The 18243-nt window shown below is 46.1% G+C and overlaps 1 protein-coding gene across 10 annotated transcripts in view; it reads left to right on the forward strand.

Moving 5' to 3' along the window:
- The first annotated feature begins 92 nt into the window (after window positions 1-92).
- LOC122378707 (phosphoacetylglucosamine mutase-like) overlaps window positions 93-18243 on the forward strand; it is a 54740-nt gene continuing 36589 nt past the window's right edge. The window contains exons 1-4 of one of the 10 annotated variants that reach the window (XM_043360141.1): window positions 93-263; window positions 11461-11578; window positions 11956-12026; window positions 16834-16966. In XM_043360141.1, coding sequence (XP_043216076.1) covers window positions 11472-11578; window positions 11956-12026; window positions 16834-16966 — 311 coding nt within the window. In that variant the 5' untranslated portion in view covers window positions 93-263; window positions 11461-11471. Of the gene's footprint in view, window positions 445-1043; window positions 1151-11460; window positions 11579-11955; window positions 12027-16833; window positions 16967-18243 lie in introns of those variants that run through there. The other 9 variants (XM_043360144.1, XM_043360138.1, XM_043360137.1 and 6 more) reach the window with 9 other exon arrangements.

Here is an 18243-nt window from a genome sequence, read left to right on the forward strand (position 1 = left end):
TGACATCATAGTACCATTCATTGCAACCCAATATTCATTCCGAATGCGTAAAATGTATTCAAATAATGCGCAGATGAGACAGAGCGCAAATGAAACATTATGTTCAAAATAATCCTTAAGCACAGATTTTCTTAAAATACCCAATGGTATACATTCAATTCAGCTCACGTATGGAAACGGAAGCAAGGATTATATTTATGAACAAGAACCTGTCCTATATATTCCCAAATGCTCCTTCGAGTGCCGTTGGAATTGCAGTGCGTGTAAGTCAAAGTTGAGGTGTGTCGCTGGAGGCCGGAGGGGCAAGATACCTATATATAAGACGTCTTTCTTTCGCCAACCAAGGCCATATAATATACTCTGGCCCTATATGCCCCTTGCCAACCAGCTGAAGTAAGGTGAAGGTCAAGTGGGTAAGCTGTATGCCAAGGCCATCTATAGAAGGTACAGTCACTCCCCCGCCGACCAATCAGAGACAGATCCTGAGTGACGTCACCCCTGATGCTCGAAAGGGGTACTCCATTCCTTTACAACGTAAAAATGACTAACTTCATTTGAAGATTGTTGGTGACACTCTACACATATCGCTCAATTATTGATGTCGTTGAAAAGTCCAGCTAATTTTCTAGCGATAAAAAAGAGCAGCAATATGCTAAGAAATGGCCGGTTTTGAAGATATGGACGATTTAAAAACCCTCTGCAGCAGCAGGAAAGCAACGTAAAAACGCATCGTGCTTATATTTTTACTATGAATAAATCATTTTTCAGTAAGTTTTTAGATATGGTATCGATTTATTCAACAACTTTATTACAATATTTTTATTACTTTGAACTTTATTTCAAAATAATATTTTCAAAAATGGCAACTGTTGGCAAGTAGCTTTGAAGCATTTGTGGCGCGCCGCGCCATTATTGTCCTGAGGCCCCCATATGATGTCATCAAAAGTGGAGTGACATGGGCCTGCTGTATGCAGGGTTGCAGGTGTTGTACCTAGCCTGTAGGGATCAAATATGGGATGGGATGTGGGGTGGGTGGGGAAGGCAAAGAGGGAAGCAGAGGTCAAATGAAAAGAAGGGAGGCTCATTTTCTGCCTCTTTCACAAGTGGTTTGATTCACAATTTTTGGTGGAGCCATCACATCATTATCATGGTATGTGATTTGTGAACCTGCGCACCAATGAACGGGGCAGATATCCGCCCCTGAGTTTTTTAAATAGCGGAAGAAACTGAGGCACCAAAATTTGGCATGAATAGGCATTTCCCCATCAATTTTACTCATTGTGTGCAAAGTTGAACCTCTTACCTTTCAAGGTCAAGTCACCAGGTCATTTTGAATGACCTGACCTCAAATCACTATTTTGCATTTTTGTCACCATGTCAGAGCTACCGGAGATGACAGAGTCCTTTGAAAGTTGCAGGATATAATGAGGTCATTGGTAGTTACATTACAATCAGTATATCTCAAAATTTAGATATCAATGGCCTAATAAGGTCAGGTCAATTTTTGATCCCCCCATTACAAGTCAATGGGGAAAAATCAGCTGCCTGATTTTTTTGCCAAAATGCATTGTAATGGCCTAAAATACAATGAATGATTTCATATATGATTGACCTTGGCTACCTTGAGGCCTTTTTTGCTCTTGGGCAACTGTAAGTCGTGTTTTCATCAAAGGTTTAAAGTTTTTGTGTGCTAATAACTCTTTACAGGAACATACTTTTCTTGCACATACTTTTCTGTTTGACCCTCCTGTTCCTGCTCGTGCATGCTGGCATGGGCATGATCTAAACCCAATATGGCGTCTCAGCCTGGCATGAATCGAGACGTATTTAAACCATCAAATACGCTTGAAAGAACCCCACCAGGGTCACCCAGTGTAGAGGAGAAAGATAAATCACAGGCCGATACTTCTAAAAACGGAGAACTAAATAGAGCTAAGGCTCAAACAGAGACAAGAACTGACAATGTGGGACAGGCGCTCAACGAAACTCAAGAACTCGACTCTGACGATGATGACCAGGATGTGGAAGGACAAGGTGGAAGTAGAGTAAAGCGGCTAGACTCTAATGTTTATAAACCATTTGGAAGTCGCTCATCGTCGGGTACAAGCCAGCCGTCTCACGACATCTGCCGGGGAGGACCAGGAAGAAGAAAAGGAAGCAAGAAGAAGTGTGGACTCAAGGTTGAAGACAATCAAGATGGAGTATGTTGTGATGGATGCAAGTTCTGGTTCCATCTGGATTGCCAGAAGGTGCAGTCGGAAACCTACAAAGCCCTCCAGGAGACAAAGGGAGTGTTCTGGTTATGTTCGGAGTGCCGTGCTATCCTCCCAGAGCTTGCAAGAAGGGCCATCACAATGGGAGAAGAGAAGGAGGAATCACAACCAAAGGCTGATAAGAAAGAAAATGTGCAGGAAGACAACCAGGCAATAATCTCTGCCATCAAGGCCCAAAAACAAGAAATCCTGGCAGCCATGAAGCAGCAAGAGAAAGTGATCATCACAAGCATCAAAGAAACACAACCAGCAAAAACATATGCTGAAGCTGCAAAGAAGATAGAAGATCAAGTTGGCAAACTGCAGTCTGCGATGAAGGGAACAGCGGAAATGTCTGAAGCAGTCAATGTTATCAAACAGAAAAGTGAAGAGCAGAGTGATAAACTCAAAGGGATGGAAGAAAGTGTGGTGAGGCAGATGGCCCAACAAAGTCAAGTCCTGGAGAGTAACACAACCAACATAGAGAAAGTCGTGAGATTGAAAGAGAAGGAGAATAGAGCACAAAACCTGATCTTCCACAACATAGACGAGTCAAAGTCTGCCAATGTTGAAGAAAGAAAAGACCATGATGAACAACAATTCAAGGAAATGATGAAAAAGCTTATGGGAGAAAACAGGAGCTTCAAGACAGAAAAAATCATCAGGCTCGGAAAGAAAGATGAGACGACAAAGAAGAACAGGCTGATGCTGGTGAGACTGTCCAGCAGGGAAGAGGCAGAAGAAATCTACAAGAACCGCATGAGGATGAGAGAGGTAAATATAGAAAACAAATACATATCCCTGGATAGAACGCCAGAAGAGAGGAAGAAGTTCCATGAGCTGAAAAAGGAACTCGAGGAAAAGGGGACTGCCACACACAGGATCTTTCGAGGAAGGGTCATCAGAAACCAATGAACTACCAAGAAAGAAGAAAAGGGGAAATCAGCTGATAAAGAGTAAAACTGTTACAGTCAACATGGTGAATGTGCAGGGCCTCACAAGAAATAAACTTCTTGAGCTTGAAGAACTTTTGAAAACAAACTGTGATATACTGTGTCTTACAGAAACACAACAAAAATTTGAAAAGTATGAAGTTTCTGTAGGTGTTACAATGATTGAGAGCGGATCGGCTCCTCCGGAGTGGCACGACCTCCCTCAACAAGTCGTCTGGGTATACTGCCCAGGGCACGCCGGAGTCCAACTGAACGACAGAGCCGATCACCTGGCTGGCAGCGGTTCTGCTTCCGACTACCTGGAGCTCGGGACGCAGGACATCCAACTCATCATACGGGATCGACAGCTGAGCAGCCGCGACGACGGGTCGTGGGAGGAGAGGAGGATGAGCGAGAGAGGCCTGCAGCGGGGTTGGGCGGCGAAATCCGCCTCCCGTGGCCGCGCTGCCCACACGATGTGCCAGCTGGCCACTGGTACTCTCTCCCGAGCGGCGCTGACCAGGGTGTTCCAGCTAGGAGGAGCAGAGGCTGCTTGGGGCCAACTATTGGGCCTCCGCCGGCTAACGACGCTGCCGCTCGACCAGTAAGACCAGTAAGTAAGAGAGAGATGAGGGATAAGAAGGGAGGGGGACTCCGGATAATGTTCCAAACTAAGCAAGGGACAAGTGTTGCAAAACAAGGAACGTGTAGCACAGACATTTTGCATGCAGTCATGGAATTAGGGTGTTTTAAGTTGCACATCATCCTTGTATATCTGTCTGTAAGGAAATCTGCTGAAGACTGTGAGAGGAATAAAAACATGAAAGCTGAAATTGATAACATAATTGAAACAATTATGGCAAAAGATGAGGCTCTATTGTTGCTCGGAGACATGAACGGACACATTGGACAGCTTGGCTATCAAAGAGAAGATGAAAATGGGAGAATTGTCTTAGACTGGACAAATAAATCATCACTGATACTGCTAAACCTAGAAGAATTTTGCCAAGGTACATATACATGGTCAAGGCAGGACCAAAATAGTGCAATCGATTATGTCCTCGCAAATAGGAGGTGCTATCAGCGTATTGAGAGCATGACAATTGATGAAGAGAGGGAGCTTTTTGACCTCTCAGATCACCATATGATCTCGGTCAGAATGGAAATACCCACAAGAAACCAAAGCTTTAATAAGGGAACGACAAGTGTCAGAGAATTCTGGAAGGTAGATGCTGGCTCATTGGAACTCTTCGGAGAAGAGATGCAGAGAAGGCTCCGAAATGAGAACATAACAAACATAGAGGAGCTCAATGGCCTGATGACAGAAGTGGCCAACAGCAAGTTAAAAGCAACATACCGCAAGAAAAGCCTGATAGGGCAACAGGTGAAAGAAAACCCATGGGTCACAGATAAAATCAGGGAAGCTATCAAGAAACGCAGGGCCATAAACCGGGAAAAACGAAACACCAAAGACAAAGATCAAGAGAAGCTGCTCAATGAACAGTATAAAATACAGAAAAAGAAGGTCCAGGAAATGGTGAAAGAGGCTGTGACAAAATCAGAAAAGAAGACAACTGAAGAAATCAGGAACAGTGCTAACAAGAGCAAGTCAATGTTTGAAAACATTGACAAACTAAGGAAGAAGGAGAGAAACCAAGAAGACATCCAACTGTATGACAATGAAGGCAAGAAACTGGAACCAGAAGTGGAAGAAGAGGAGTTGGTGAAATTCTGGAAAACTGTGTACCAGCAGCACTCAAACGAGATCAGTAAAATATGGAACAGTGATGTGAAGAAGGAATATGAAGAAGGTATGAGGAGAACTGTGCACGAGGGACCCCACTTCCCGAGACACATGAGAGAGTTGATGGATATGGCTCTCCCTGTGAGACAGGAAACATCACAGATGAACCCCACACAGATTGAAGTAGAAGATGTGAAAAAAGCAGTATCCGGACTGAAGAACAAAACTGCACCAGGACCAGACTTGCTCAAACCGGAACTATACAAAGCACTCGTAATGACGAAGGAAGGCCTAGATACCCTAACAAGCTGTCTACAACAGCAACTGGATGCCGACTCGAAGCCAGATTCGTGGAAGACGTCGAAGACTAAAATGATCCCCAAGATCAAGAAACCCACTGCAAAAGACTTGCGTCCCATAGCGTTGACAAACATATCATACAAGCTGTTCATGAGTATTCTGAAGGATAAAATTGAGAGTCACTTAAAGTATAATGATGAAATGCTAGAGATACAAGCAGGTTTCACTAGTGGGGGGAAGGTTGAAGACAATTTATTCCTATTGCGTTACTGCGTTGAAGACAGCTTTCGCAGGAAAAAGCCATTGTTTGTGACAGCCATTGACTATTCGAAGGCCTTCGATTCGGTTAATAGAGCTGAAATGGTAGAAGCCCTGAAGTTCTACAAGATCGACTCCAAAATCATTGATGCTACGACGCAAATCTACCAGGGAGACTCAACGAAAATCAAGCTCAATGACAGGACTGAAGCAGTCATCGACGTCACATCAGGAATACGACAAGGATGCAATGGGTCAACGACAAGCTTCAAGATTGTAACATACCTTATCGCCAAAGCTCTGACAGATACGGGACTGGGCTTCAAAAATGATATTGTCCGAATCCCAGTGTTGTTCTTTGCTGACGACGGACTCGTCCTAACTGAGACTTTACAGGAGACAGAGCACCTAGTGACAACGCTGGCGGACATCAGTGGCAAGTTCGGTTTGAAGATAAACAAAGACAAGAGCGCGGTCATCATCTACAATTGTCAGGAGCAACCCAAGGTCATCGCAGACATCCCTGTGGTTCAACAGATCAAGTACCTGGGAGTTTGTGTCACAAACAAGAAAAGGCTCTTCAAGGAACACATCAACGTAATGCATCAGAAGTCCCAAAAGCTGGCCAACATGACCTACGGAATAACGCAAAAATGCTGCAACAAGCTGATGATTGGCAAGTGCTATTGGAAATGTCTGTCGCTCCCTTCGTTTCTTCATGGGGCGAGCATCCTGAGCCTTACGGACGCAGACATCAAGAAGCTCCAAGTATGTGAGAATGGAGTGTTCAGACAAATTCTGGGAGCACCGAGATACACGCCGATCTGTACGCTCAGAGGTGAGGTGGGAACCTCCCTGATGAAGACCAGGATCATGGAAGGGCACTTGCAGTTCCTGAGAGGCGCGATGCAAGGAAGCAACGACCTCATCAGAAGGATCGCCAGAGCAGAACTAGAAGTGCGGAAAAGTACATGGGCGAAGACAACGAAACGGTACCTGGAAGCTGTGGGATTAAATGCTGCAGAACTGGAGAGGATGAACAAGTCTACCTTGAAGAAACGCCTGAAAGAGTGGGATGACAAACAGTGGAAAGAAGAGCTCGAGGCCAAGTCCAGTATAATGGTATACCGATCTGCCAAAACAGCCATTAAAGAAGATCCGATCTACGATAACACAGCATCGTCAATCATACTCTTCCAGGCCAGATCCAACACGCTCCCGCTGGAGACTAGGAAGAGACACACTGGCGAAGAAACCACGTGTCTCCTGTGTGGAGATGGGGAGGAAGACCAGCACCACTTCCTGCTTGAGTGCACCAAACTCGCAGAAGAACGGCTCAAGATGACTTCACTCCAACGCCCACACCAAGAAGACCAACTAGAAGTCCTGAAGACATTCCTCTTCAATGAAAGCACGGAAGAGATGGAGAAGAACAAGGAGGGACTCTACAAGCTCTGGAGACTGAGGAAGAGGAAACTGGTGACCGTGCCGGATGGTGAGCAGAGGACTGGAGCGGACAGAAGCTGACTTGTCTAATTCTGTCCAGGTTACATCCTAACCATATCCCAGAAACCTCCCACCACCCGACGCGCGTTTATAGGGCTACCGATGCAACCGGTGACAGCCCGACCACATCATCAGCATCAGCATCAGGAACGAGATACAGCTGCCCCGATGGTCTCATTGTGTTCAGCTCGTCAAGGTGCATCAAATGATATACATGATGACCTTGAAGTCTTGTGACCTGAGGTAAACCTTTGACCTTAACCTTTTGAGGTCAACATATACCTACATGTTTCAATGCGGATCGACGAGAGGATTACGATTATGCTATTAGTTTGCTCCTAATTTGACTACTTCAAAGGTAATTCGCTGAAAGTTATCTAGCGCCGCTATTTTGACTTTTTTACCCCTTTGTACCTATTTGTATTTGTAAAAGCACGAACTATCCACACGAATGTGGTTTTTACACTTCTTAGTAATATGAGGTACATAAAGCGAGGGTAAAACGCCGAACGCGATACATACAAACAAAAACAAAACACATACATACGCGCCTATTCCTACTAAAATCAACCCCTGTGACGTCATTTAACCTGACCTGAAATCATCTTTGACCTGACCTGAAATTACCTCAGTAAAAATTGGAGACCTTTTCCGTGAGTACCTAATGCCATTTACCGATGGTCGCTATCTTGCTTAGTTCTCGGGATCTCAGGGGGGATATCCGCCTTGCCCGTCGGTTCTAAGTTGGCGGGGCCCCTGTCGGTGCGTGGTTTAACCCGCGCCGGGCCGGGAGGGGTGTTTGAACCCCCCCTTGCGTTTTTTTTTGCAGACCGCCGTTTTTGGCGCAATTGCTCATGCATCTTTTCCGCACATGTTGTGAAAATTTCAGACCCAGGGCTCTCAAGGTCAGGTTTCCAGGTCACGTCAAGTGACCTCACCTCAGAAAAAGTTTCAATCCTCGTCATAGCTACACCGACTGAACGATCGCCTTGAAACTTTCAGCGACTTCTAAGAGTAACAGTATGTACAAAATGTATGGCTCGCAATTTTGCTATCGGTGACCTAAGGTCAGGTCAATTTTGCGACCTCTCCATTATTAGTCAATGAGGGAAAATTGAAATGCACCTCTTTTGGACGGATGGTGCTCAAAACCCTCTCAAACACATCGGTTCATGGGTAAACATGACACACTGAATCGGAAAAATGCACCTCTGACCCCTTTGTGCGCCCCTGAGGTCATCTCAGGTCATGAATGGTCACCAGCAGTTTTTTTGGCCATAACTTTTGATAGAGACGTGCTAGAGCGATGAAAACACGTCAGGTGTGTTCAGCTCGACGATACGGATCGACTGGTATGCAACATGACACTTTCCGGTCAGGTCATGACCTTGACGTGAGGTCAAATTTTCAAAATGACCTTTCAAGGTCAACGAATAGTTCATTTGACGCGTCGTGACGAGAGGAACATGATGCTGGAAAAAGTAGTGTCGTTGCACGCTTGAATCAAAAGTTATTACCGAAAAACCTTTTTTCGTGGAAAGGGCTATTTTTTAGTTTTGCCCTCTGGAGGCTAAACCGTTGACCTGGGGTCAGATCTGAGGATATTACTCAGAAAGTTCTGTAAAAGGGCTATGGAATGTGCTTTTCCGTGGCGCTGTAGCTCTACTGGTTCCCGAGTTAGCCGTTGGCAGGTTCCAGATTTGTTGAAATGGACTACATTTGACCTCTGATGACCTCTGACGACCTGACCTTTGACCTGACCCAAAAAATGATTGAATTGTTTCTGTCATAATTTTTGACGCTCTTTCGAATGTCGCTTACCGCGTTTCGCTACGTGGCACAGGAGCCGAGTCAGACGGGGGGGGGGGGGGGTGTTCAGAGTCAGACACCCCCGACCCGGCGCGGAAGTCGCGGAGCACTGGCCTGGCGCGGGTTCATGCTATTTCACGCAGGGTAAATGTGAAGATGAAGTACGGTGAAGATAAAAAACATAATCTAACCTGACCTTAACTGAACTACTGACCTACAAAATTGGACCTACCATCCTACAACCTACCAACCTAAAACCTACAACCTACAACCTACCAACCTACAACCTACCAACCTACAACCTACCAACCTACAACCTACCAACCTACAACCTACCAACCTACAACCTACCAACCTACAACCTACCAACCTACAACCTACCAACCTACCAACCATACTTTATCTACGCATATACCACATGTAATGCAACAACTGAAGCTCATTCAGGAAATTCGAGCTCTGTTATGGTTTGGGATTCATTTTTCATTCAAATGATTACCTACTCAAAAATTATCACATGCAAACTAATGCTATCTTTAATCACATTGCTGCCTCTCGGAAATCTACACTGGTCCTTTGCATCAATCTTCCACCCTCTTCACCAGGCACAGCAGCTGATCATCATGTGCCGACCACCAATTACCGGTCCTGTAGCTCAGTCGGTAGAGCTCTGGGCCCTGCTTCACCGGTGATAGCAGCACGCTGCTATTACACGTGTCAAATTGGGTTTCCATGGTGACGTCAACAAGCCTATTCCTCCAACACTACCAGAAGTGTGACGTCAGCTCGCGAAATGGAATGGCAGCGTGCTGCTAACACCGGCGAAACAGGGCCCTGGACTCCGCGTGGTGAGAGCACACGTTCCCGGTTACAACAGCCCGGGTTCGAAGCGCGACGGGCGCTTGACGTTTACGGGCCTCCTGACAGGTATGGTTGCGGTGGTGGCAGGCCGTAGCCAGGCGAAGACAGTGAGGGGACCGGCTGTGCGCGGCTATGTGCGCACGTTAAACTTTGGACTCTAAATTCTGTCATAGAACCGGAATAGCGCGATCGGAGGGTAGAGGACAGGGTCAACGCAACAAGTTTCGCTTAGCAGGAGCTCTGTCCTTGTGAATTTTTCCAATCAAAAAGGTTCGGACTAAATTTATTAAAAAAATTGCCATGTTGTCACCATGCATGTTTGTACCGTTACCACTCTTACCGTGTTGTGGTCTTAATTTCCTATGCTGTGCCGTTGTGGGGTGTTTTTACTCCACCATCGAACTTGGCTCCCAGGCTGGAAACAAATCATGTTACCGTCATCCTGGGCCATGTAGTGACGTTCAGTAAGCAGGATTCAAAAGAGCATAAAAAATAGTCAAGGAATACTTTGGTCATTTTTTTTAGGTCAGGTCACAATAGGTCATCAGAAGTCAGACTTTGTCTATTTTGACCTCACTCGACAAATTGTTGCATAACTCAGGAATGAATAGAGATACCATTACTACCATGAAAAGTGCATCCAATAGCTCCTTTTCCATTTTTCAAGAATGTGTCCTCACCTCAGCTAAGGTCAATGGTTTAGCCTCCAGAAAGCAATTAACTTGCACCGGGTCGGTGCTCGGCGCCAACCGCTCCGGGCCAGAGGGGGGGGGGGTGTCTTGAACAGTGAACACACATCCCATCTAACTCAGCTCCTGGGCCACGTAGCAGTAGTGACACGTGGTAAGCGGCATTCGAAAGAGCGTCCAAAACCAGGACGAAAGCACTTCGGTCATTTCTTAGGTCATGTCACCAGAGGTCATTTAAGGTAAAATGTTCCCTATTTCAACATTTTCGAAATGCTGGCGCGTAACTCGAGAACCTATAGAGCTACAGCGCCACGGAAAAGCGCATTCGATGGCGCTTTTAGTGCTCTTTTTGGAGCTTGTCATCACATTTGACCACACGTCACCTCCAGAGGCCAAAAAAAAAAAAAATCGATTTTGCCAAACATGTTTTTCTGCAATAACTTTTGCCTCAAGAGAGTGACGACATTTCTTTTGCCAGTATCGTGTTTCTCTCGTCGAGACACGTCGAATGAACTATACTTTGACCTTGAAAGGTCATTCTAAAAAATTGATCAAAGGTCAAGGTCATGACCTGACCGGAAAAGGTCATGTTGCATATCAGTCGAGCCGTATCGTTGAGCTGAACACATCTGAGGTGTTTTCGTCGCTCTAGCTTGTTTCTATTAAAGTTTTTTTTTGTTAAAAAAAAAATACTGCTGAGGACTTTTCATGACCTGAGATGACCTCAGGGACAAGGGGAGGGGTCACTGCTGCAATTTTCCGGTTTATTTTGTCATGTTAACGTGTAACCCGATGTTTTAGAGTGCTTATAATGACGTACGTCCAAAAAAGGCGCCTTTCAATTTTCTCCCACTGACATAATTTAGAGGGCACAAAATTGACCCGAGCTTAGGTCACCGGTAGCAGATTACGAAATACACATTTCATGCATACACTTTATGCTTTCGGCAGCTGACGGGTAGCCGATCATTGTGCCATTCCTGTGGCTTCGGCGCCCACTGCCTGGCTACACCAATCCCCTTGCAATGCATATAGAAAAAAAGGGTATTGAAAAACACCTATTGGTTTTGGTACACCTCAGTAGTACAGTAACCTATGTCTTCTTTCAGATCATTGCATCATGTCTGTGGAAGAGTTGTACAGCCAGGCCACCTCTGTGGCTTTGAAACAACACCCCAAACAAACAGACAAAGAGATTAGATATGGCACCGCTGGATTCAGAACTAAGTAAGTGGTGTGGCTTTTTTACTTTTGGTATATTTGTTATGTCTCGATCATTATGTTGAATTTCATTTATAGGTCATTGCATTTGTCATCTTGTGTTTGCATCAAGGGTTTAGATGTATGCTTAGTGTCTTAAGTTCAATTTTAGAACGTTTTGTTACAAAATTGTGTTGATGAAATTAATTTTAAAGAAGACATTTCACGAAATGTTGGTGTTAACAATGTAATGCTTGGATGTTACCCTGTATCGTTGTTCTGCTTCCTCCTTTCTTTACCTGTTATAAGCTAATTTTTCTCTAGTTTATAATGAATTTGATTAATTATTGATGCTCTCAGTGTTTGAAGGATTGTTTGTGTGTTTTCTTTGTGTTTACCGACAGGGCTGATATGCTGGACTCCATCATGTACAGAATGGGACTGCTGGCTGTGCTGAGGTCTAAAATTAAACAAGGCGAGTGACTGATATACTGCTTTAGTGCATGCTTGGTACGATGCTTTATGTTTGGTCGTGCAGTCAGGATTGCATCTGGCGTTCTTCTACGCTTCCTCATTTTCCGATTGCACGGAATTTCGATATCGCACGCTGTACGGTAGGTGCTGTAGGTCACTGGCTGATGAAGAATGGCGCTCTTGGACACTGCATGGGGGGGGGGGGCATACACCTCCAACGAAGCTGCTCCAAATTCATTCATTTGCCCCGAAGGCCTCCCCTGATCCGCCAGTACGGTAGGTAGAGACTAGTGTTCAGCGTTTGTACAACAAGTTCTAAGGTCTTTATCTGTGATCTGAAATCGCAAATCTGCTTTAATTTCACTGTCAATGAAATTTTATCAAAGTAACATACTTACGTTTGATAGTTATTGCTCTTTCGTCCGCAGTAGTCATCGCTAAGTTCTGTAATATTTGCATGGTAAAACAAAACTGCGAGTCACCTTTGTGTTTTTTTTCTCGCATGACTCTGGTGTCGCATACCTTTATGCAGCCGGCTGCGTTTAACTTTCGAAACGTGGGTTAACGCGGGGCAGTTAAGTGCTCCCACCGGGTAACATGTGGGGTCAGTAGTCTGTCCTGGAAGAGCCATTAGCTGAAAGGTCACAGCACGGTCGGCACGTTTGGAAGCATTCTCGGCCGTTAGTGGAAACCGAATGACTGCGTGGGCAGGCTCTCTCGCAGATGCAATTGGGCTCGCCCAAGAGGCACACTTGACTAGAATGGCGTATTTCTTCATCGGTCGTGGAATAGTTGCACACATCTTTTCCAGTTGAACATATTGTAGCTATTTTGCTGTTAACCTGAACGGAATAGATGGCATGCATGTCAGCTACATGGGAATAGACGATTCTGTCATTTTAAAATTGACGCATGTCAACTGTTCGCATCAGTATAAGCTGTCTGTAGTTTTAATGGACTGAAACTACCGTGTGTAACCAGTACAGTGGATCTAGTAAGGATCTCCAGACGTTACTAGATGGCGTTGAGCCTCAGTCGAGTCCATGTCAAATTCAAGGGGAGGTCAGTACCGAGCTGGGCCCGATGGGGAGGTAGGCGGGAGGGGGGGGGGGGGCGGTTGGCGAGGTCACGGTGCGGGTGACCTGTCAAACAGCCCCGGCGCGGTTGGGCACTGCCGCAGGCAAATGGCGCACTCGAGTGTTGTTCCATATCGCGGTGGTGGGCCGGGCCGGGGCGGCCGGTTAGCTTGGCTGCTTGGAGGAAAGGATAATGAGGCATGGGTTTGCTGTGGCCGGTTCATCTACTGTCAACTATGATGAACCTAAAGTAATGCAAGTATGATGCTGGTAATGCAGCTGGCAACGGAATGCTAGCGGATGCTCCAAGCGCCCGTAGGATTAAGATTATTTATGTCTCCTGAAATTTTCATTGAATATAATTCAAGCACTAGAAACATCGTATCGTTCGCCAATTTTTTGACCGGCTGGCGTTTTTTCCGTAGAGCGCCCTTGGGCAAATACCTAATTATCACGCAGGTGATTTATTTTTATTTTTTTGCTGGTAAGATTTAAGGTCAAATCAAGTCGCTGAGAGGAGATGAGGAAAAGCGGACGAATGCCACATTTTTGTGCATAAAGTCTCGATTAAAAAAAGGCTTAAAGTTATTATACGTGTAAGCTAAAAAAACAATAAGATCAGTTAAAGGGACCCTCCCACCTTAACATTAGATTTGAGTTGAGATAGCCAAAATGGGGTCCCTGACTCACAATTACCGGTTTCGGCACTCACAACATCGAGAAATGCCTTAAATCGGAAATATTGAATTTCAAAATTGAAGCATTTTGATTCAGAGGGGCTAATGCATAGGAATACCCCTCTGAATGTGTGACGTCAGCGCAGATATCTAGCGATTTTTAAATGTTTGACTAAAACGTTTTGTAGCACGCGGTGGTATATGCTGCTTTGCGCGCAACAAGTGCCGCACTTTCAGCTGCCAAACTATTGCTTCCAAATAAAGTCGCTAGGAACAGCGGAGATCCCAAAAAGTAAACAAAAGTAAAAGTCTAATATCTTGAAAACCGGTGAATGTTTTTTCGGTGAAATTTGGTAGATATTCGTTTTCGCTCTTTCTGAACCGAGCGACATCACTTTCATGCCAATTCATAAACTTTTTGAAGGTGGGAGGCTCCCTTTAATAAAAATATTTGACCCGAAATTGGCCTCTGTTTTCTCTGACCATGATTGCGTGTAAGACACAGGTCCAACCGGGTTCAACCCGACCCAACATGGTTCGGCTCCCCTTTTTTAATATAAATTTGGCCCGAACCTTTTGAATGAAAGGAATCATAAGGAAAGAGTCCCCACTAAGCTGAGCTTGTTGCGTTGACCCTACCCTTTACCCTCCCATCAAGCAATTCCTGGTCTATGGCAGAATTCAGAGTCCAAAGTTTAACCTTCCAGGCGGTGGGGGGGGGGGCATTTTTTTGCCCCCCCTTTAGTTTTTTTCGATATATCTCGAGAACCGCTGCGCCGATCGTCACCAAACTTTCAGTACCCTCCCGGGAGCAGCTAGCGCACATGGCGACCAAAATTTTTTCCAAAGGCTATGATAGGTTGGCCGCTATTGACGTCAGAGTGACGTCATTTTTGCCATTTTCGACCCAAAAAAAGGTTTCGCGGGAAGAGCTGTCAGGCCTACAGCTTTAGAGATACAGAAAAATGTTTCAGACATAAAAGGTGTGGAATTAAGAGGGCTACAAAACTGCTATTTAGGTTTTTCGAATTTTTTGGATTTTGACCCCCAAAAATCAAAAAATAGATTTTTTGAATATAATAGCCTAAAAATCCAAAAAGTTTTTTGAATTTCGAAAAAACCGGAATATATGCGATAGCCCCTACCGCCTTCTATCTACATACCAAATTTGAAATCGATACCTCTTTTTTTGGCCAAGTTATAGCGAAAAAACTGTTCAAAATTGATGACGTCAAATTTTCAAACTCAATTTTTAGCAATTCTAGACCTCGTAGCGCAAAACAAAGACCACCATTAGACTCCCCGTGACGAGCTGCATCGAATCGATACCCATTTTATGCAAAAATATCAACTTTGAAATTTGACCTTTTTTGACCTGACCTTGACCTGACCTCCACCAGAAAGTGACCTAAACCGTACCTGATGGTCTTATAACCAACACCATTGAGTTGGAAATGAAAAACTGGCCATAAAACATGCATCACATAACCTTAGTAAAGTTGGGCTCATGTGGTGACCCTTGGTGACCTTTGGTGACCTGACCTGTGACCTGACCTGGTATGACCAGTGACCTCTAATAGCAACATATGTACTATACAACTGACGCCTTATCGCTGATTTTCGACAAAATGCGTTTTACTCGGTGTTATAGCGCTTTCCCTAGAAGCCCCGTGAACGGTGAAACATTTTATCTTTGACCTGATCTGTGACGTCATCGGTGACCCCGAGGTCAATGAAATTTGGTTTCCCTCGACAAATTTTACAGGGCTATCGAACGTCGTTTGAATTTTCCGGATCCGTCCAGTAGTTTCGGAGATACGGGGGGGGGCAAAAAAGTGCCCCCCCACCGCGCGGAAGGTGGCTGGTAGGCCCACCGCCTGCCGGGTTAACGTGCGCACATAGCCGCGCAGGGCCGATCCCCTCACTGACTTCGCCTGGCAGCGGCCTGCCACCAACCACAACCATACCCGTCAGGAGCTCAAAAACGTCAAGCACACATCGCGTTTCGAACCCGGACTTTTGCAACCGGGACGTGCGCTCTCACCACACGGAGTCCAACGCCCTACCGACCGAGCTACTGGGACGGACAATTACCTAGGGGCTTCGCCTCGTGACATTGACAGACGTCAGACACTTTGGCCGAACTATAGCCGTAGCACTGAGCAAGCTGCGCAGGGCGATAGGTGCTCGTAGCGTTTAGGTTGGGTAACTTGTGAGCTGAACGCGATGTCGTGAGTTCGAGCCCCACTCCCGGGTCTGTTTTTTTTTTCTGGACACGAACCAAAACCTTTTCTTCTACTGCAACACAGACAAGCACGATGACATCTTTCGCCAACATCTTTCCCCAAAATCCTCTCAAAAAAGTCAAAGTTATCGCTTATAAATGTCTAGCTTAGTTTCATTTTTAAAGAAAATATTTTTGGTCATTTTCCTGGAGCCATTTTAACTCTTTCTTTTCGGATTCTTTTCGACCCGATAAACTCATCAAAACTGAACGTGCCAAATGAAAAAAATACCCAACTCAAATAACATTTTAGGAAAGCCTAAGACTGTCATCATGCAACTATCGACTGAATAGTTGCATGTTTTTAATACGTCCTAGATTTCAATTATCATTGTTCAAGATTTTGGCTGGAACAGGCGCTGCCTCTCGCTTGTCCGTTTGTTTGAGATAATGATTCCCTTCAGTCGCATTCTTGCTGGTTCCACATGAACAGGATACCACCATACCGGAGTGAACGCACCCGCAGCCATCATCCCCTCCCCTCAGCCTCGGCGCAGTGGCGGGCGGCCCACTCCCGGCGCTACGCACGCCCCATGCGCCGTGATACCGCGTCACTCCCCCTCCCTCCTTCCCCCACAATGACCGGTGACCTCACTTCCCTCGGGATTTGGACTCGCCCTACCCCGACCGTAGCGCCACGTGGTGGCTCTGGAGATCTTAAATAGACCCACTGTACCTATCTGAGTACGATGAACCTATAAACTCGGGTATTCGGAGAGCCCGCCGGAGTTCGGACGCAGAGGTGAAACCTAACCGTGGCCGTGGTTTCAGGCGCCAGTATCGGGGTGATGATCACGGCCTCGCACAACCCGCAGCCGGATAACGGCGTGAAACTGGTGGACCCGCAAGGGGAGATGCTGGAGGCCGCCTGGGAGGCCATTGCCACCGACCTGGTCAACGTCAGGTGGGTGCGACTTATGGGGAACATCGGCTGGGTGAGAGTGGCTGCCAGCGTGAGGCGGATCAGAGCGCTGAGCCCGCCAGCTCGGCCCCGTGATGCAGTATTGGAGAGCTATAGGTGACCGCTCGCGCCCAGGAGTCCGGAGCGATGTCCGGCGTCCGGACAATTCTGAGTGATAGCTGACGCCAGGTGGGCTCGAAATCGATGGTTTACCTTGGCGATGCCCGTGCAGAGTCACGCCTGTAGACTGGTGTTCAGTCTCAGACCCCACAGTCCACGGAGGCTCAACCTGCCCCTTAGTTGCAGAACATCTACATCATCCCACCTTTTTTCACCCAAACCCGTCGGGGAAAATAAGGCCTACCGGGGAAATAATGTCCGTTCGATGGTTATCAGGTTGTTATCAGTTGGCTAATGGCTACCGTATCCTGTTAATGCACCGTCCGATCAGCAGATTATCGAACTCTGCTCAAGTGTGCGCCACTTAAGACCATGACAGTGAGTGAGTCTTTGAGTGAGTGACGCCCACATGACTCAGTCTCAGACACTGAGCCGATAGTTCGGCTGTCCACGGCCCAGCCCCGCACTGATCGCGAGATTTGAAACGAGAGCGATGGCGAAGCGCGCCTCTAACTTATGTGTGGACACTCGGACTCAGTTTGATGCTGTTTTTAAATTGATTTAAACATTCACTGAAATATCCTAGCCCGTAATTTTAGCTCGGATTCCACCGAAATCGGGAACACGATCTCCCAGTTTCCGGGCGTGCTATAGATCCATTCCTTTCGGCTGAATGAGCCTGTACGGATAGCCGAGCTTTATCTAAGGTCTGGCGGTGCTATCAGGGAAGCTCATCAACATGACAAATATGTTTACTCAATTTTTGTCTTCATGCTATCAGCTGCTAGGGCTCAGAGTTCGTATGCTGTTGGTTGGGATGTTTCCGGCTGGAGGCGGGTCTCTCCGCGCGGCCTTTTTTCTGGTTGGTTGTCGCCAATAACAGGAAATCACATCATTACGGTAACGATGCGGTAACGGACCTCCCTCCGCGCCCTCATTGCTCCGACGCCTTCGATGAGTCTCCCCTAGGGAACTCTCGGAGGGGAGGGTACGTGGGCACTAGGCTGTGGGCTGCACAATATCAATTGCCGGCTAATAGACTCGCTTGGACGTGGTCTCAGTTTTGTTTTGCTTATCGCCCTGTTTGTAGAATAATTGTCAGGTATGCAACTAACCGTAATATTATGGAACAATTGGAGTCGGGAACGCCGAAAACACAC

Source organism: Amphibalanus amphitrite, unplaced genomic scaffold (assembly GCF_019059575.1).
Source record: "Amphibalanus amphitrite isolate SeventyFive unplaced genomic scaffold, NRLGWU_Aamphi_draft 000063F_arrow, whole genome shotgun sequence".
NCBI lineage: Eukaryota > Metazoa > Arthropoda > Thecostraca > Balanomorpha > Balanidae > Amphibalanus > Amphibalanus amphitrite.